The sequence below is a fragment of the Macrobrachium rosenbergii genome, chromosome 12 (genome assembly GCF_040412425.1).
Source record: "Macrobrachium rosenbergii isolate ZJJX-2024 chromosome 12, ASM4041242v1, whole genome shotgun sequence".
Classification (NCBI taxonomy): domain Eukaryota; kingdom Metazoa; phylum Arthropoda; class Malacostraca; order Decapoda; family Palaemonidae; genus Macrobrachium; species Macrobrachium rosenbergii.
In genome coordinates, this window is record NC_089752.1 from 32,553,884 (window position 1) to 32,572,760 (window position 18,877).

At 36.2% G+C, this 18,877-nt stretch overlaps 1 protein-coding gene across 1 annotated transcript in view; it reads right to left on the minus strand.

The window, feature by feature from the left end:
• The window catches only part of LOC136843614 (protein slit-like), a 531,345-nt gene that overhangs the window by 38,761 nt on the left and 473,707 nt on the right, over positions 1 to 18,877 (minus strand). The window contains exons 8-19 of the mRNA XM_067112148.1: positions 10,328 to 10,485; positions 9,803 to 9,953; positions 9,348 to 9,494; positions 9,082 to 9,153; positions 8,797 to 8,868; positions 8,355 to 8,518; positions 6,313 to 6,445; positions 5,735 to 5,806; positions 5,468 to 5,539; positions 5,024 to 5,095; positions 3,782 to 3,853; positions 3,469 to 3,649 (exon numbers count right to left, since the gene is read on the minus strand). Coding sequence (XP_066968249.1) covers positions 3,469 to 3,649; positions 3,782 to 3,853; positions 5,024 to 5,095; positions 5,468 to 5,539; positions 5,735 to 5,806; positions 6,313 to 6,445; positions 8,355 to 8,518; positions 8,797 to 8,868; positions 9,082 to 9,153; positions 9,348 to 9,494; positions 9,803 to 9,953; positions 10,328 to 10,485 — 1,366 coding nt within the window. The remainder of the gene's footprint in view (positions 1 to 3,468; positions 3,650 to 3,781; positions 3,854 to 5,023; positions 5,096 to 5,467; positions 5,540 to 5,734; positions 5,807 to 6,312; positions 6,446 to 8,354; positions 8,519 to 8,796; positions 8,869 to 9,081; positions 9,154 to 9,347; positions 9,495 to 9,802; positions 9,954 to 10,327; positions 10,486 to 18,877) is intronic.

An 18,877-nucleotide genomic window follows, 5' to 3' on the forward strand; every position in this document is an offset into this window, starting at 1 on the left:
CTTATATCAATGACTGATCATTTTATGTTGTTGCAGTCACCAGTTTGTCAATCTGGGGCCGCCTAAATAAGTGTCAACTCAAACGTGTATATTTTCTGCATAATAAAGCAACCAGATTTTCTAGTTTATCACGTGCCATATATAACTTTTCCCTGACTGCATTAAGGCAATGTATGGCCTACACTGCCACATAACAGAGTTAGCTTCACAAAACCTGACTGTATGAGGTCCACCACACAGGAAACTTTTGCCCCTAAATGGGCGAGCTTCACCTTATTGTCTGGGTTCCCTGATTAGCCATTGCAATTAAGCTATCTTCCTGTATTTGTATGTGGCTTAATCTCTGGCTCAAGTCAATGTATCACAGCAACGTTACAATAAGCTTTTCTGCACTTGCTCCAACTCAAGTCCCAGATTATAACCTAATGCCTGGGAACACATAATTGTTATCTTCACAATTCTCTCCAATCCATCCCCTAGAAGGCTAGTCAACCTACATACTTCGGTAAATATCAACACTACCATCTGTTCACTGATCATTCTCATATGATCCATCTTTTATTAAAAACTGCCAGATTCCCTTTCCTCACTTCCAGATGTAAAGCCCACGCATTCCCTTCTAAATACAAGGGGAAAAAAATTCCCCAACTCCATTGTTAGTTTCACCACTCTCCGGCCGGCCAATGAAGGGTTATTTTTCGTTAGACTCCAGCCACCTCCTGCTTTATAATTTATATTTTTCTTGGGTAAATCACATCAAAACAAAAAATTTCTTCTCAATACATAACCTTCGCAAATGCCTAATAGCAGAGAAAAATAAGGACTTGTAAGGTAAGACAATACCAGCACCCACCCCTCCATAACTAATACGGCAAAATTGTAACCAGTAAACACCCCTAGTTTACGTTAGGTTGGTATTTTTAGGTTCTTTCACTACCTTATCATTTCCTGGTCATTTTTGCATGAAAAATCCAAAATGGTTTTTCATGCAAAAATGGCTAGCTGGCACCTTTGGAAATGGCTGGCTGGAGTCTTCCGAAAAATTACCCAATGAAGAATCTGAGGAATTTATTTCTGGTGATAGAAATTCATTTCTCGCTATAATGTGGTTCGGATTCCACAATAAGCTGTAGGTCCCGTTGCTAGGTAACTAACTGGTTCTTAGCCACGTAAAATAAGTCTAATCCTTCGGGTCAGCCCTAGGAGAGCTGTTAATCAGCTCAGTGGTCAGGTTAAACTAAGGTATACTTAACTTAGCACTGTGGCACTGGCTTTGCCTTTTGCGAAGCCGTAACCTGCCCTTTACAGGTTTTTATTATATCACACGTAGTTTTGGTGGCCATGATGCCTCAGAAGTTCTTCCAGCAACAGTTAGGACTGAAACTTCCTATGCCTACTCACCAAAACTCGACTGGTTCAACAAGAACACATTAATCCAATTAACAGGTCCTACAGCAGCACCATATCTAACAGCTTCAAAAGACAAGGCTCGGAGCCTCGGACCCTACCCGACTACTTCAAAAATTCAAGGACCAAATTACGCAGTAATTAACAATCCCAACCAAAGTAGGCAACAAGCGTTGAAGCAGCCCACCCCGCCACGAACAACCAACACATCATCAAAACCTCTACAACGGCCCACCCGCTCTCGGAGGTCCCTTTTTAGTCACTAAAAAAGGAATGAAACTCGCTAATTATACAGGAATGTAAAAATTGCATAAGAAAACAGAATTAAAAATAAAAAAAATTATTATTTGACTATACACACATTAATGTACACATGTCAGTAACAGAGGCGGCAATGCAGACTGACTGGTTGCACTGCATCATTGCCAAACAATTTTTTACTATTTTCTTCAGTTTTATGCAAAAATAAACAAACAGTTACTACATCGAGTGTCCAGCAAACTTTTGAAATGTGCTAAAATCTTAAGCTTAAGTAAAATGTCAATCATGAATCAAAAGATTAAGATGATTTTTATCCTTGTGCCTTCTCATGGGCGCCCGCACGTAGGGGCAAGATGTTGGGGGTGAAATTGGTCCTTCTCGAAATCTTGGTAAGATAACCCGTCAACGAAGGGTATCAGATTAATAACTTTGAGGCTGATGTATTAAGTTGGTATGATTGCTGGGCTACACCATCAGATGACTTAATTAATCAGGAAGTTGCTGAATTGTTGCCACGTGCTGAGTTTTACCGGCCGTACACCATGCCTTACTCATTCTTTTGACTCTGCAAGTAACTTCATGCACAGTGGAAAGGTCCTTCAATACACTTCGGCGAGTGAAAACATGGCTGAGCTCTACTGTGTCAGATGAACCACTCTCCGGGTTATGTATGCTCAGCGTACATCGTGAAAAAATCAATTTGAACAAAACAGATTTCGTGGAAAAGGTAGTTGAAAAGTTTGGTAGTGACCACAGGAGGTTACAGTTCCTTTTCAAATGAACAGTGAATAACTTGAAAAAAAAATTATTACATTTAACTACATCACTTTGTTTTCCTTCCATTCTACAGTATATTCTTTCAGTTTAAGTAAATTAAAGGTATCCTTATTATATTGTATAATATTTGTATGCAGTATATAACTGCGTTATTCTTTCAAGAAATGTTTGATTTCAGTTGAACAGTATATGAAACTATTGAAAAAAAGTCAATGTAACTTTCTGTATTTTTTTTTCTTTATCGCATCTTGCCTCACTTAAATTATTGGCATCGCAATTCCACTGCATATATATATATATATATATATATATATATATATATATATATATATATATATATATATATATATATATAATTGCTTCATTCATTAGAGAAATGCAGGCGCTGATACTGTTTTTGGAATTAACCTGCTAGTTCAAAGGGTCAAAAGTGTTTGTTTGTTTGATACTGGAAGCCATCCATGTATGTATTAAGATTTGCCCGCCCCCCTGGAAAATAAGCTGCAGGCGCCCATGTGCCTTCCGCTTGCAAATGTATTATTTTTCTTTTGGAATAACTCATTTCTTATGTTACAGCACTTATATTAATAAATTTATTTTGTAGTATCTATATATACATGGTTTTAACTGTTAATAAAAAACTACAGTGCTGTAGTTAAGAATTCATTCTTACGAAAAGTGAAAAAAAAATATTCGTAAGGATGTGTGCCCTCGTACAGTTTAGCGCGTGGTAAAAACATCATTCATTGTATAAGGCTTAGAAATAAAATAAATTATTCCTCGTATAGAGGAACATATCATTCACTATTAATAGGGAACTTTACAGTATTTTCGCGTAAAATTCACCCACGCAAAAGAGAAAGAGACACCTTATTGGAGTTTATTCAGGTGAATAGATTAGCCAAGAGACAAGCATCTTGCATATGGCGACTGTAAACACCCTACGTAAAGGCTTGAAACCTGACACTCAAATACAGAAAGAGGATTAAATTCACATATCAAATATTGTTTACTGATACTAACCTCATCCGGAACTTTCTGCACGCACTTGAAAGTGTTTGTAGGTGTGGTGAGAACGAGTTTGTCTCTCATGCTTGGAGGTTCCGCACAGCGAGCTATACCAGGCTCCACATAATCACCTTTCACCCAGTCACTGAACCAAGCTAGTGAACAGTCGCAATAGAGAGGATTGGCTCCCATAGCACTGGAAGAATTGCAAGAAAATAATCACCATGTATCTGAAATGTCTAAATAATTATTTTTGGTTCTACATTTGAAAAGGTAATTTGACTTCAATTCTTAAAAAATAAGACTAAAATACACAGGATGTACTTACATATGTGTAATATAATCAAGGTCCCTAAAAGCACCATCCGGAATTTTGGAGATGTCATTACCATGAAGGGAACTGCAAGATTAAAATATAATTATTTCATTTCTCGTAAATTAAAAGTAGGAAACACTTTAAAAGAAAAGATAATGCAAAATATAAAAATTATAGATTTGCCCAACAATTTTTTATTAAGCTGCAGTTGGGTGTGGAGAACACAACGCTATAATTCCTTGGACTCCAACGAGGAAATCACCCCAGTACAGTCAAAGAAACAGAAAAATAAAGAATAAGCCAAACAATAAGATAGAATAACAAATAAAGCAAACTAAGATATGAGTCTTATGTCGGCCTGCGTAATGCAAGAAGTATTTTAACCCAATGCGAATTATTAAACTTCCAAAGATTTAACTGCATGATTAAGATCATTCCATACTTTGGTCACATCGGAAATGAACAGAGAAGAAACAAAACACAGTGGCCTTTTAGGGCGCTGCTTGAATTGATTTGTGAGGTTTTAAAAATCACAAAAAGAATAGCAAACTCTTGGAATTAACTCCACATCTAGTTCTACGTGGTTGATGGCATATTCTAAGATCATTGCATACTGAACTCATATTTTTTTCTCCAGGGGGGAAAAATTCTTGAAGTATGAAAGATAATCAGTAATGTGAGACTGACTTGAATGGGGTTGAGTTTAAACCGTTTATTTGCGTTTCCTGAGGAGTTTTTATAAACTAATTCCGTAGCGTACCCTAGGGAAGTGACAAAAAGACAAAACTTGAAATCAATTCAAGCAGCGCCCTAAAAGGCCACTGTGTTTTGTTTCTTCTCTGTTCATTTTTCCTCTAGAATAAACTTCTGTATTTTCAATTTTACGATTTTGGCAAAACACTGAAAATAAGAAAAAAAACCGAAAGAATGTTAAGTACAATATACAGACGGAAGAGTTAGAAGCTTCAAAAGTAAGGAGCCAACTAACTGATTGTGACAGCAGCTAGGAATGAAAAGTTTATTACCCATAGACTAACGGTGCTGCACAGAAAAACAAGACGTGGATTCACACTACATTTTATACTGTAGGAAAATCAAACCATTTCTTGGGTAGCTAGCTGAGAATGAGGTACACCATGCATGCTGAAGGAAAGAATTAAAACTCTGCTACAAAATATAGATTGGTCACTGGAACAACAGATCAGTTTTATAAAAACTGAAATTACTTACAGAATTTTACAAATAGTAACTTACAGAATTCGGAGTTTGCGTAAACCAGCCAGGGAATCTCGCTGCATGCACTGCAACTTGTTGTAGCTCACAATCCTGTTGAAATATGTCATATGACAGAGATTTAAATACACTATATCTTATGGATTACAAATGAAAAAGTGACAAGATAAAAGTCCAATCAATAAATTTTTCTGTCGTTATACAAGGACCTTAATAAGCAGAAGATTTTTAAATAGATTAAGATAGTGATCTTGTAAATGAACCTTTACGTTATTCAGGATAAGGTAGAATTTTAATGACTGACACAGAATAATGACAGTATTTGACATAATAGCAAACATAACCTGGTTCTGAAGTGAATATGGTAACAAGTAACAACCATATTTTAGAAATTATGTAAGTTAAAGAAATACCTAGACTAAAAATGTCATTATATTTTATTACTGAAAAAATGGATTCACTTACAGAGTTGACAGCTCATGGAGACTTGCAAATGTGTTGTTTTGCAGAACAGCAATCTGGTTGTTGCTGAGATCTCTGAAGAAAAATGACAGCATTAATTCCTAATATGGCATTAGTGTTTGAGAATAACTTTTACTAAATATGTTTTACATTTTTCTCGAGTTTCTCATTTTCCTAAGTTTTCACAGGAGTTTTTGTAGACACTGGATTTTTATAGGCAAATAATTAACAAAATAAAGCACAGTAAATGTAGTATATAAGTAAACCTACAGCCTGGTAAGAGCCGTAAGGTGGGAGAGCCTTTCCGCATCTATTTCTGTAATCTCATTCACATCCAGGTACCTGAGACAAGCATAAGAAGGTTAGAAATCTAAACCATTACGAAAAACTTTTATGTCAGTAAAACTCGTCACAACTTCCAACATTCTGCTTTTTTCAACACCAATCAGTTATTTTTCTTTGCATTTTGCTTGCTGTGGCAGAGATACCACAGACTTCGATAAAAATGATAACATCTGGAACCTAGGATGAAAAACTAACTCAGGGTTCTAGTCCCTTATGGTTACCTAGAGCATTTAACAATAATCAGGATAAGATCCAATGCTGTAGTGGTATTAATCAACAAAAACCATGGCGTCTTTCAAAATTCACGTATCCTTGTTTAAGTTTGTCAATGGCATTATCCTGCTTTTCTGATGCATTTTTTTGATTCTTCAAAGAATAAAATACACTGTTTCTAATTTACACAATGCCACTGTACTAACACATATCTTAGTAGAGATTAGTATCAAAAACTGAAACTGACTGAACAACAAGTATCCTTATACCAACACAAAAAGTCAACTAACAATTCAGTGGTATGTGATGGTATGCCAGCTGGAATCTCCTTCAGCCTAGCTCTTGAGCACCTGACAACCGTCCCCTCACAACGACATTCGCTCGGGCAGCTTTCTTCAACACCCAAACACCCTGGTTCATCTCCTGAAATATCAAGTCACATCTAATAACGCCCTTCGTGCACTTAATGTTTAAATTTTTAAAGTCGTACAGTATTAAATTTGGCAGTTGTGGTCTGAATGCATAAAAACTTCTGGATAGCAAAAGCCTGTTGGAAGCATACAATGATGTTTTCCTTAGTATTTAATACCTTTTCATAGGCTACAAGGCCTGTTCAGGCGCCGTCTCTATGAAAAATAGAATATATAATTCCCCCCGATGATGAAACAGCTACGGTTTAAAAAAAGTAATGTTTGGACCAAAATTTAGAAAACTAAAGAAAGTGGTGACGCAAATTTACTTCTGAATTATCTGCCATAAGACAACAAGCATTAGATACTATGGTAACTATAGTTAGAATCACAACCAGTACTATAAAACTAGTTACTATAAAGTTGTAGCAACTACGCAATCATTAAAAACTACCTACAGTGACTCACACATTACAAATGTTTGTTGTCTCTTACGATGCCAGCATTGTACTTCTGCTCCGGTCTGTATGTCTATCTACGAGATTTTTGCCGTGATTTTGAAGTTCAGTAAATACAGTAGCATAGGGTTAGAAGAAACACGTCATTATAATTATTATCATTACTAATGTTACCGATGTTAATGACTTATCACATCAAATCAGCAGCAAAATTTCAGTAAAAAGCGACAGACAAAATAAATTGCTCTCAGCTATACAAGTACACATTACACTACAGTATGATTTAGATGTAAAATAACTGGAGTGCGCCTCACCAGCGATCAAGTTTCAATAAGGCTACTCGAACTATTTAACCAAGCAAAAAGTAATACAATGAAGCAACTAATACTAAGCATCTTCAATAGTGTTGTGCAACAATGGACTCCACAAGGGAAATGGAAGATTCGCATGAGGCAAAAGATAGCCTTTTAGACCTCAAAAGTTAGACCTCAAAAGGAAGACCATCTAAAGCACTGGCCCCAAATCTTCCATTCTTTTTCGGCTGACGTACATTGCTGACGGAGTCTATCTAATCACTTCTGGGCATGCCATTCTATCAATGTCACTACACTATGTAGAAAAAGACGTAAATACGTACTTTTTAAAGAGCCTGGTTTGGAAGAATAAGCACACAAAAGGAAAGACATGTAGAGAGGGAAGTAGGAGAGGAATGAGAAACTGCAACAGTAGCATGGGTTATTACAACTGCTCTTTTAAAAAGGGACATCAACAGCAAAAGTAAAGTAGTAGTTTTAGGGACGTCTTTCATCAAAAAGTCTCATGTATTTTTTAAGCTTTAAGGGACTCTTATATTACCAGAGAGGGTTGATTATCTGAATGAAAATTATACATCGCAAACCAAATCTACACATATTGATCATCTAATGACTTTTAAAGACACATGCTTAACAACTGCAGTATATCATAAGTTAGAAAAGCAATTTAACCATTCGTACGATGGACATTTGGTTCCTCGTGGCTGAAATTAAACTACAACTTTGGTTGGGACATCCAAGATTACCAGTATTATAAGTACAGAGACAAAGTTATCCATTTCAGGTCAAGTGGGATACAATACAGCCAGTTACCTAACTGATTGAGAGGGAAAAGGGGAGACTAGAGCAGAAGAGAAAAGAATATTTAATACTTTTGACCTTGCAAGTCATTGTTTTTAAGAATACAAAACTACTTTTATGGTTTTAGTAACAGACAATTTATGACTGCAATAAATGTTTAGTTAATTCACACTGAAGACAAATGTTACATTTTATATTTCCTAGACTGTATTCAAAAGTCTCGAAAAGATACAGGTCTACTCTGTATTTAAGAGTGGCTGGTAAAGATACAGGTCAGTTCTGTACTCAGGGGTGCCTGAAAAAAGACACTGGTCTACTAACGCAAGACAGTCCATTCATTTTTCCTCACCTTCACACATAAACTCTGAGTTGGGGATTTCGGTGATGGCAATGTTCCTCAGGCGATGAGGCGCCTGGCACTTGGGGATGCCGGTGCTGATGCGGCGAGACCTCAGCCACTCGGCCAGCCATCCCAAATGGCAGTTGCAGTGTAGGGGGTTCCCTTCTAGGTTTCTGTAAGGAAAGCTATTTTGTCAGAAAGGTCAAGTGTAACAATACACTACTCAGCTGTTTAAATTTCCGGGTTCAGACATCTTAAACAATTGTGGTGAGAAGTATATAAACTATTTTTTTTATGTTTTATCTATTTCGATGAAATCCTCATATATACATTGTTATTTCCTGTTTTTCGATACACCTGCTCTTAAACAACAATGGTCAAACGCCAAAGGAGTCCCAGACAAAACCTATCATATCAAAATAATCTTACGCAAAAAGATGGCACCACATACATTTCAGTAAGAGCTGGTAACTGGCTGAAGGCTCCAGGTGATATGCATGTGACCTCATTGTCGGCTAAAGATCTGTGAAAAGACAAATAAATACTGTCATGAGAAGAAAATGAATGTGTTCATCAATTCACATTACACTGCAGCAAAACATTAAGGCATGTTCTCACATATTCAGTAACTGATGCAGAAACATACAAGAAAACCCTATGAATTCTTTTTGTAAAGTTACAAAATAAACGTTCTTTTTCACGCGTTCAGAAGAAGAAACTTCAAAGAGATGCTTACAGAGCAGTGAGTTGTGGCAGTCCTTCAAACATATGGCTGTTCACCTCTGACAAGTCATTGTCCGAGAGGTCCCTGAAATTGCAGTCAGGAAGATTTTTTTTTTAATTTACTGCTTGAAAAAAATTCATGTCAATCCTGAATCAGTGTGATTAACATAACGCAAAATTTGTTCTGAAAAATTTTCTTTTAACAACATGAACATAACAGATATTTTTACACACTGCAAACATAGAAGAATTTTATGTCCCTACATCATCAGTACTCACAGTTCACGGAGAGACTCTATGCCTTGGAAGGAGCCCTTGGTGATACGTCGAAGGTGGTTGTTGGAGAGCACAAGCCGACGGAGGCGGGAGAGCTGCCGCAGGGCACCCAAACCACCCACTTCCCGAATTTCGTTATCAGACAGAAGTCTAGAGAAAATTAACCCAAAATTCAGTTATTTATTGAGTTATTTATTCAGTTATTTATTTCACCGATCACCTCTACAACTGCCATATGCGCTAGCATTAACTTAATCTTCCTCTTTCATCTGCTTATGTTCATATTAAGCGTAAAATCTAATTTTAACTATATAAATGTTAATAAATGGCTTGATTTATCTATAGTCAATGCAAGTGTGCAACATGGATCTATGGAAGAAATAACTTCGAATAACAATAACTTCTAATAAAGCTCAGAATACACTGCGGGAACAGATCGAACGTCTAAATAAACTCACAGATCAGTAGTGTAGGGTGGCAGTGTATCAGGCAGGTGGGTGAGGCCACCAGCAGTGCAATCAACAGTGGTTCCTCGGCAGGTACACCCCCTTGGGCACTCCTCTGCCGTCACACACTGACCAGCGTACTGGGACACTGTCTCATCAGTGCCTGGGAGGAAAAAAGGATGAAGTGGAGAGGTGAATGTAATGTTAATAATATCGTCCTTTTCTGGAACATGTGAATGTGTTAAAAACATGACTGAAAATTTCCACAACCTAGTTTTGCAGCCTCAGAGATAAGATTTGTATGTATTAAAGATAGAATTCTCAAAAACATTAGAATGTTATACAATAAAGATTGTTCATATTCCTATAAAACCTCACTTCAAGTAAGAATTTGCGAAAATATTAATACAATATTTGTTCTGATATCATCTTCAAAGCTAGTTTTGCGAATTTAATCATTTTATCACATCAAAATATCATGAGAGAGAGAGAGAGAGAGAGAGAGAGAGAGAGAGAGAGAGAGAGAGAGAGACTTACATTTGAGCCTTTCGTCATGGAGGGCGGTCAGTTTTCGCCTCTGGAGTCGCCTTGGGTTTTCACATCGAGCCCCGGATGTCTCTATGGGGTGCACAACGAGGTAATCCGACAGCCACTGAAGGCTGCAGTCGCACACGAAGGGATTTCGGCCCAAATGCCTGTATGAAGGAAGAATGATATTGAACTGATGACATAATGGACACGTGAAGATAATGCAACGGGGAATCGAGATACAAGACGCGAGCGCCCGATCCTGGAGGAAGATGGGACGGAAGTATCGTGAAGAAGAAGAAGCATCTTACGAAATGTGCTGGAATAAGACCAGCTTAATCTAAAACACAAACAACACGCGAAAAGAAAAGGCTGGATGGATTATTTGAGCAAGAAACCCTCACATGAAAGTGGAACTAAGATCGAATGAAGATAAGAACGGCATACAGGGAGATATACACAATTATCTGGTGGATGAAAAGGTGGAGGGAAAGAGAAAGGGCTAAGTAAGCATATATATATATATATATATATATATATATATATATATATATATATATATGACTATTTATCACATCACCGTGATTCATATACAATCAGAAAGCTACAAACGTCCTTTAATATCAAATTCACTCTACCTCGAAATAATATATTTTCATATATGTTACCGAAGGGGGAATTTTAAGTTGATAATAAGTCCACCGTCCCGTGGGGATCGAACCAGCGACGGACGAGGAATCAGGACTACAGTGACGCACTAACGAAATCGGCCGATTTCGTTAGTGCGTCACTGTAGTCCTGATTCCTCGTCCGTCGCTGGTTCGATCCCACGGGACGGTGGACTTATTATCAACTTAAAATTCCCTTCGGTAACATATATGAAAATATATTATTTCCGGGAGGTAGAGTGAATTGAATATTAAAGGACGTTTGTAGCTTTTCTGATTATATATATATATATATATATATATATATATATATATATATATATATATATATATATATAAATATATTTCTTAATATATCTAAAACTTCTGAGAGAAACAAATAATTTCATCTATTAAATAACCCTTGTAGTAAGCGAGTTACGCAGCCAGTATCAATTTAGGTACTTAATGAACTGGATGCAAAAGTTAGGCAAAATGGAACGGTCACATAATTTATCGCAAACTCTTTACAATTAACAATATTGTCTCTGCAGAGTATAGTATATACCCCTTAGGGTAAAAACTCTGCTAGGCTAAATTGTTTAAAACTCTCTAGTACACAACAGTTACAGGAAAAATCTAATTTCGTCAAAGTAAAAAATACGCCCACCCCCCAAAAAATTTCGTTTGCCAGAGTAACTAATAAAGCAAAGTAAACACGCAGGAAAAGACTGAACAAACGAGAATACTAAGAACAAATAATGTTAACGCAGTCGAGGGTAATGAACGCCGAAATGAAAATACATGGAGAGAGAGAGAGAGAGAGAGAGAGAGAGAGAGAGAGAGAGAGAGAGAGAGAGAGAGAAGGCCTGGCCAGAGGGCATTGACGACAGGAGGGAAAGAGATGGACGGAAAATGGTTACAATCATGGGAAGTATGTACAGTACATAATGGTTACCTTAATTTTCAAGCACCATATATATATATATATATATATATATATATATATATATATATATATATATATATATATATATATATATATTTTAAATTTTATAATTGCACTGGCACGTGATGTACCATAGGGAAAATAAAACACTAGATATAAATCCTGACCAGTATCCTTTATCTCCAAGAAATCTGTTGATATATATATATATATATATATATATATATATATATATATATATATATATATATATATATATATATATATATATATATATATATATATATATATGTGTGTGTGTGTGTGTGTGTATAAACTTTAACACTTAACACAATTGTTCTGTGCATTAATACAATTAATAACAGCCCATCATTTAAACTGGATGGTGTCTAGTGGAGATATTTAATCAAGAAAAGTTACAAGCTTTTTAAGACTTAACAGTCCTCATCGTCTGGTATCCGTAGTTTAAATGAGGTCCTGTTATTACACACACACACAAATATATATATATATATATATATATATATATATATATATATATATATATATATATATATATATATATATATATATTAGTTACACATGCGCGACTTTTATATAAATATATATGAACAGGAGAAAGACAGAGACTGAGAGCTAATAAAGAAACAATGGATGTTTGCACTACCGCAGTTGACGGCTGTAATGTTATTTCGACAGAGAGAGAGAGAGAGAGAGAGAGAGAGAGAGAGAGAGAGAGAGAGAGAATGGGCCCGGAGTGATTGGGCGTAAGGCCTTCATTGTGTGTAGGACGCTGATCCCCAAAGTATTAAGGTGGTAAAGGACCCATCACCCCGACCCCCCTTCCAAACCTCCTTGTTCTAAAATGGGGGGGGGGAGGGAAGGGGGAGCTGGGAAGAGGGAAGGTTCATAGCGAGTGATGAAAATTTGTTACCGCGGCTTAGCTCAAGAAAGGGACAAAATTAAAGGCTAAAGTGATATCTAGGATAACAAAAGCCCTGGCCGGGGATGGTACGGAGAATTGAGAGAGAGAGAGAGAGAGAGAGAGAGAGAGAGAGAGAGAGAGAGAGAGAGAGAGAGAGGACACGATATGAACAACCTTTCTGTTTACCTTTGGGATTACGCCTCAAATTCCGGTCCGGGATAAACTCTCCCTTTCTTGTCTCATCCCAAAATCCCCTCCCCCTTTCCTCAACAATAAGGGGACGCAACAAACACTCATCAAGTTCAGAGTAACTCTCTCTCTCTCTCTCTCTCCTGATATTTTGTGTTTATTAATTAACTTGTATTACTAGGACACTTAATGCTTGTTAATTAATTCTCACACTTGCTAAATTATATGATTCTAATCTTTCTCTTCCCCCCTCCCTCTCTCTCTCTCTCTTTTTTGTCTCATGCACCCATTTCCTCTTTTAATAAAAGCAATATTAAAGCCAGCGCTGATTGATGGACCGTTGTCCACGGTTTCTAAAAGGAAAAAGTCAAAGAAAAAAAAAGGAGATAGCCGATCAAGATGCAGATGGGCAATAACTTCTTAACTGGTGGAAGAGGGAGGGGGAGGTGGGACTGGGTAGAGGGAGAGGTGTCACGGAGGAGGGGCTATAAGAAAGTTTAAAGGTTTAGTCTTAGTCGTAAAACCTTCTATAGTGTGGTTGTCTATTTCATATCCGGACAGACCTTTGATTATCTTACTTCTGCCACTCGTGTACTGTAATTAAAACGATCAATTATGAATTGAGAACCTTCAGGTACTCCTGGGAGGTCAGAAATGGTTAAATCAATCTTGCTCCAATGTGTTAGACTTTAGACAAACTTGGTAAATGCTCAGGGGAAAAAAAAGCATAACAATGAATTTTGTCAATAATAATGAAAGTGATATGTCACGCGAAAAAGAATGGAAGCTGAGACATTTGACGCCATGAGACTGAAAAGTTTGTTTCATATATATATTAATATATATATATATATATATATATATATATATATATATATATATATATATATATATATACACAAATATATATAAAAATTTATATAAATACATATATATATATATATATATATATATATATATATATATATATATATATATATATACACACACACAAAACACACACACACACACACACACACACACATATATATATATATATATATATATATATATATATATATATATATATATAACTTTATTCTTTCAAACAAACAGCTCAGGTCCCATAACGTCAACTGTCACATATGACAGTCTCTTGCGCGTGACATATAACGGTCGTCCATGAAAAAAAACCGAGATGAGTAATTAGTCAAATATATAAATAAAACAACTTCCTGTTTCGTGATTGGCCTTAGGATTTTATTGATAAGGCCCATTCGTTATAAATGTTGGTAACACAGAGAGTAGACACGGAAAATCCCGATCGCAAGGACGTTACGTATACCGCCCGTATCTCGGACCAAAGTATATCATTTTGTGGTGAAAGAGGCTGAGGCCGGGTAGGATGACGGTATGTTTATTACCAGTAGAATATTGTTGTTATATACAGAAAAATATATGGATGCACAATGCGTTTTATAGAGTAAGATAAAATGGTATATTAGGATAGCCTACACACTTAAGGTCATCCGAATGAAACAAGCAAAACCAAAAAGACATCTGGTAACTGTAAAAAAATTAATAATTATTTTCACGGACGTGGATTACAATGACCGAGTTAATATTTGTGGGCTAGCACTCGCTAGGCCCGAGTTCGAGTCTCCGGCCGGCTGATGAAGAATTAGAGGAATTTATTTCTGGTGATAGAAATTCATTTCTCGCTATAATGTGGTTCGGATTCTACAATAAGCTGTAGGTCCCGTTGCTAAGTAACCAATTGATTCTTAGCCAAGTAAAATAAGTCTAATCCTTCGGGCCAGCCCTAGGAGAGCTGTTAATCAGCTCAGTGGTCTGGTAAAACTAAGGTATACTTAACTTTTACTAATACTTCGAACAATTTTAGAATAATAACAGATTGATCTCTTCCATCTCACACTCGCCCTACTGCAATGTTAACCAGGCTGTAAAACCCACATTGATCTCACTCTCTTTTCATCTGCTACGTATCTGGATCAGCATGTGGTACCCTATAATCTTTCCAGTTACTTTATGTGTGAACCTTTATGTTCAAAGTGGGGTTACCGCCACTGGGTGGAAGAATATAAAAGATAAAGGATATGAAATAACTTTGGAAGAATATAAAAGATAAAGGATATGAAATAACTTTGGAAGAATATAAAAGATAAAGGACATGAAATAACTTATCTGTCGAGGTTCACACCTAATAAGATCGTCAATTAACGCGTGGCCTCTTGAGTGTTCAATCGGTAGGAAATTATACTAATTGTGCTTACACAGGGTGAAAATTGTTTTATATATACTATTGTTGACAGAAACAGGGCTAAGTAGTAACACGAAGGATATATAAAAAAAATTAGGAAATGATACCGGCTATCAAAAATGTATAAATGAAACTGAAATAGGCGTGACACCTCAGGTTATATACCATATTAAGTGCAACCACGCGGATGACTGATGAATGTAGGCTAATGGAGCCAGAGTAATAAAAATATGGGAAAGACGTTTGAGTACATGACACCCCGATTTGGAATCAGGAATCAGTAAGTTGCAAGCTGCCACAAGAATTAAAATAACGGGAGAATTTTGGAAATGTAAACTAAATGAAAGACTTTACATATTAAAAACTTCAACTGAAGTGCAGAAAGGGTTACTGAAATAAACAAGTAAAAAATGCGCCGAAGTTTCTTCGGCGCAATCGAATTTTCTGTATAGCCTACGATGCTGTATGAAACTCTCGATGTGCTGCAGTATAAAACTCTTACCACGACCGGGCAGCGCTCAGTTGCTCCCTAGATGCGGTCCATTGAAGATCTGTCGGCGGCTGGCACCTCTAGCGGTGCCAGACGCACGATCCATGGATAACCTTAACCTTAAGTGAAATAAAAACTACTGAGGCTAGAGGGCAGACAAAGCCATCTCAATAGTTTTCTTTTACAGAAAACTAAACATGATCTTCTACGGTTGAAGGAACATTGGTCCTCTCGATGGACCAAAAATATACGGAAGGAAAGTGAAAGAAGAACGGCAAGAAGCATAATCAATACTGGTAAAATTTAAATTTAATTTTGAGTTAACTGCAGAGAAAAATGAAAAAGGTGGTTTAGGTATTCCCTTTATCAAGAAAACAAGTGTTAGAGAAGCAACTAATTTTATCAATTCCAGACCTGCAGTAAATAATTTACACCCCTTACATGTGGACCAAAGATACTATTTACAGTAAAGATCTTATACTGAAAAAGACAATCTTTAGCGCCAGCCAAAGCTGCCACCTGCATTTCTATATATATATATATACAGTATATATTCCTTTTATTTTTACAAATATACGTATCCTGCTCCTGGAAACTTGCCTGGCACTTTCATAACATTTTGGCTCATCAGGAATAATAATAATAATAATAATAATAATAATAATAATAATAATAATAATAATAATAATAATAATAATAATAATAAAAGGGTATTTTCTCACAGAATATGGTGCAGTTCTATAAAGACATGCCTACCCAAACAAAACCTCGCTTACTTCACTACTAAAATATTTCTCGAAATTAAGGTAAAGTAATACTAAATTCTGTCGAGGACTTCCCTCCACAGCTAATAATCATAACTAGGAAAAACACGAAGGGCGGCAAGGGGTTCTTTGCCTCATTATCTCACTCCAACCCTTTGCTTTCATTTTCTCGAACCTTTACATTCTATGGGAAACACACATACGAAGTTGTTCCATAGAGTTCATACCCGGTATGAGAGAGAGAGAGAGAGAGAGAGAGAGAGAGAGAGAGAGAGAGAGAGACCAGCTCACTAGTTTACATTTTTTTCCCTCCTACTTCTTTTTGTGTTCTAAAGGAAAACAGAGAGAGAGAGAGAGAGAGAGAGAGAGAGAGAGAGGGGTTTGCTCCCTATGTCTCCCTCCTCCATACATTCTCATACACTCTATGGGGGTTCCGACGGCATACATTACCATACATTAATGTCATATTCGGCCGCAACATGTGGCCTCGCCAACCCCCATCCCACCCCGCCCCCTCCTCTCCCACCTTCCTGTTTCTCCTCCTACTTCCTTAATTTCTTCGCCTCCTTTAAGGAAAATAAGTGAGGAGTAAATAACTTTTCTGTCAACGGCCTCTGGGATCCTCACGCAAGGAGCGTTATGAATCACTTTGGAAACACCTACATCTATTACCCTCATGTGCGCAAGCGTGCTCGCGCACACATGCGTAGTTTTGGTGCTATATCTGTATATTCTCACTGACTTAATATTAATGAATGTATACTACGTGTGTGTGTGTGTATATATATATATATATATATATATATATATATATATATATATATATATATATATATATATTAACTTTATCACATTCACAGTTGTTCTGTGAATTAGTACAATTACTAACAGGACCTCATTCAAACTGGATGGTATCTAGTGGAGATAATTATTCAAAAAAGTTACAACCTTTCTAGGACAAACACTTTTCATTCTTGAGAATGAGGACTGTTTGTCCTAGAAAGCTTGTAACTTTTTGAATAAATACCTCCACTAGATACCATCCAGTTTGAATGAGGTCCTCTTAGTAATAATATATATATATATATATATATATATATATATATATATATATATATATATGTATATATATATATATAATATATATATATATATATATATATATATATATATATATATATATATATATATATATATATATTTATATATACATATATATATTCGTATGTCTATATATATATGTATGCATGCATATGCACTCTTCTAGTGGCGAGACTTTCTGTTCCTTTCCTTTCCATATTTGTCTTGCTTCCATCATACCTGGGCTAGATAACGGCAATAGGATTCCTTTTTAATTTTCGGTGATTACTGAATCATGAGTGACATCATATCTGTGAAATATTTATATCATTATTACAGCAGAGCCTGCCTTCCTATTTCACATATCCTATGTATTTTAAGTTGCTTTCGATTTATTTGTTAAAAAATTCAATATTTCAGGTTATCTTCCAGTGTATTTGTCTATATCGTAATTTATGAAATCTGAAAAGTTTGGTTACACTCCACGGAGTATGAACAGAGGTGGCGGTTAGCTGAAAATGTGAAGCTTGTTGTTTAGACTCCTTAAGTTTGAAAATACGAAGTGACTTTGAGAGTGACATAATTATGACTGTAATAGATTGTTTGGATCAAGCGTTTCCTTATGCCCATGTTATTTTAGTTTGGAAGATCTGTTCCGATTCGGAAATAAGGTAGTCGGTTCTAGGTGGTGGGTTGTACCCTGATTTTTTTTTCAGGTATTTTGAAAAGTTAGCTTACTCTAAGTGGTCTAATGATACCAGTTCGCAATTACCCTGTGAGTATTCCAAAGGTAAAGGAAGCTCCACATATGCCATGGTCTACAATGATTTTGGAACAGTCCTTTTGTGGTGTTAATTTAGAGGTTTTGCTTTTCAGAAACGGGGATGTTAGTTATGTCCTGACTGAGGAGTGCTATCTTAATTTTTTAAAAATTTAACCTGAAAAATTTGGATGATTTAAACAGCAATGTTCAGGGGTCATAGGCAGATATTTTTGTAAGTATGTTGAAAATGAAAAGAGACTCGCGCAACATTGAAAGGAATGCCTGCCACAAAAGTAGAAGTGAATGTCTTCTCAACCTCTACGCAGACAGGAGGTAAGACCTGACTAGGTATTTTTATTTCCAGTAATTTCAGAAGGAAAAGGACCTTAAAACCAAAACTTTATAAACTAGAAACTAAACTAGTAAGCGTGGATAACACGGACACTGGAAAAGAGGTTCAAGTTATTCCTGCAACTAAAGATGCTACTATTC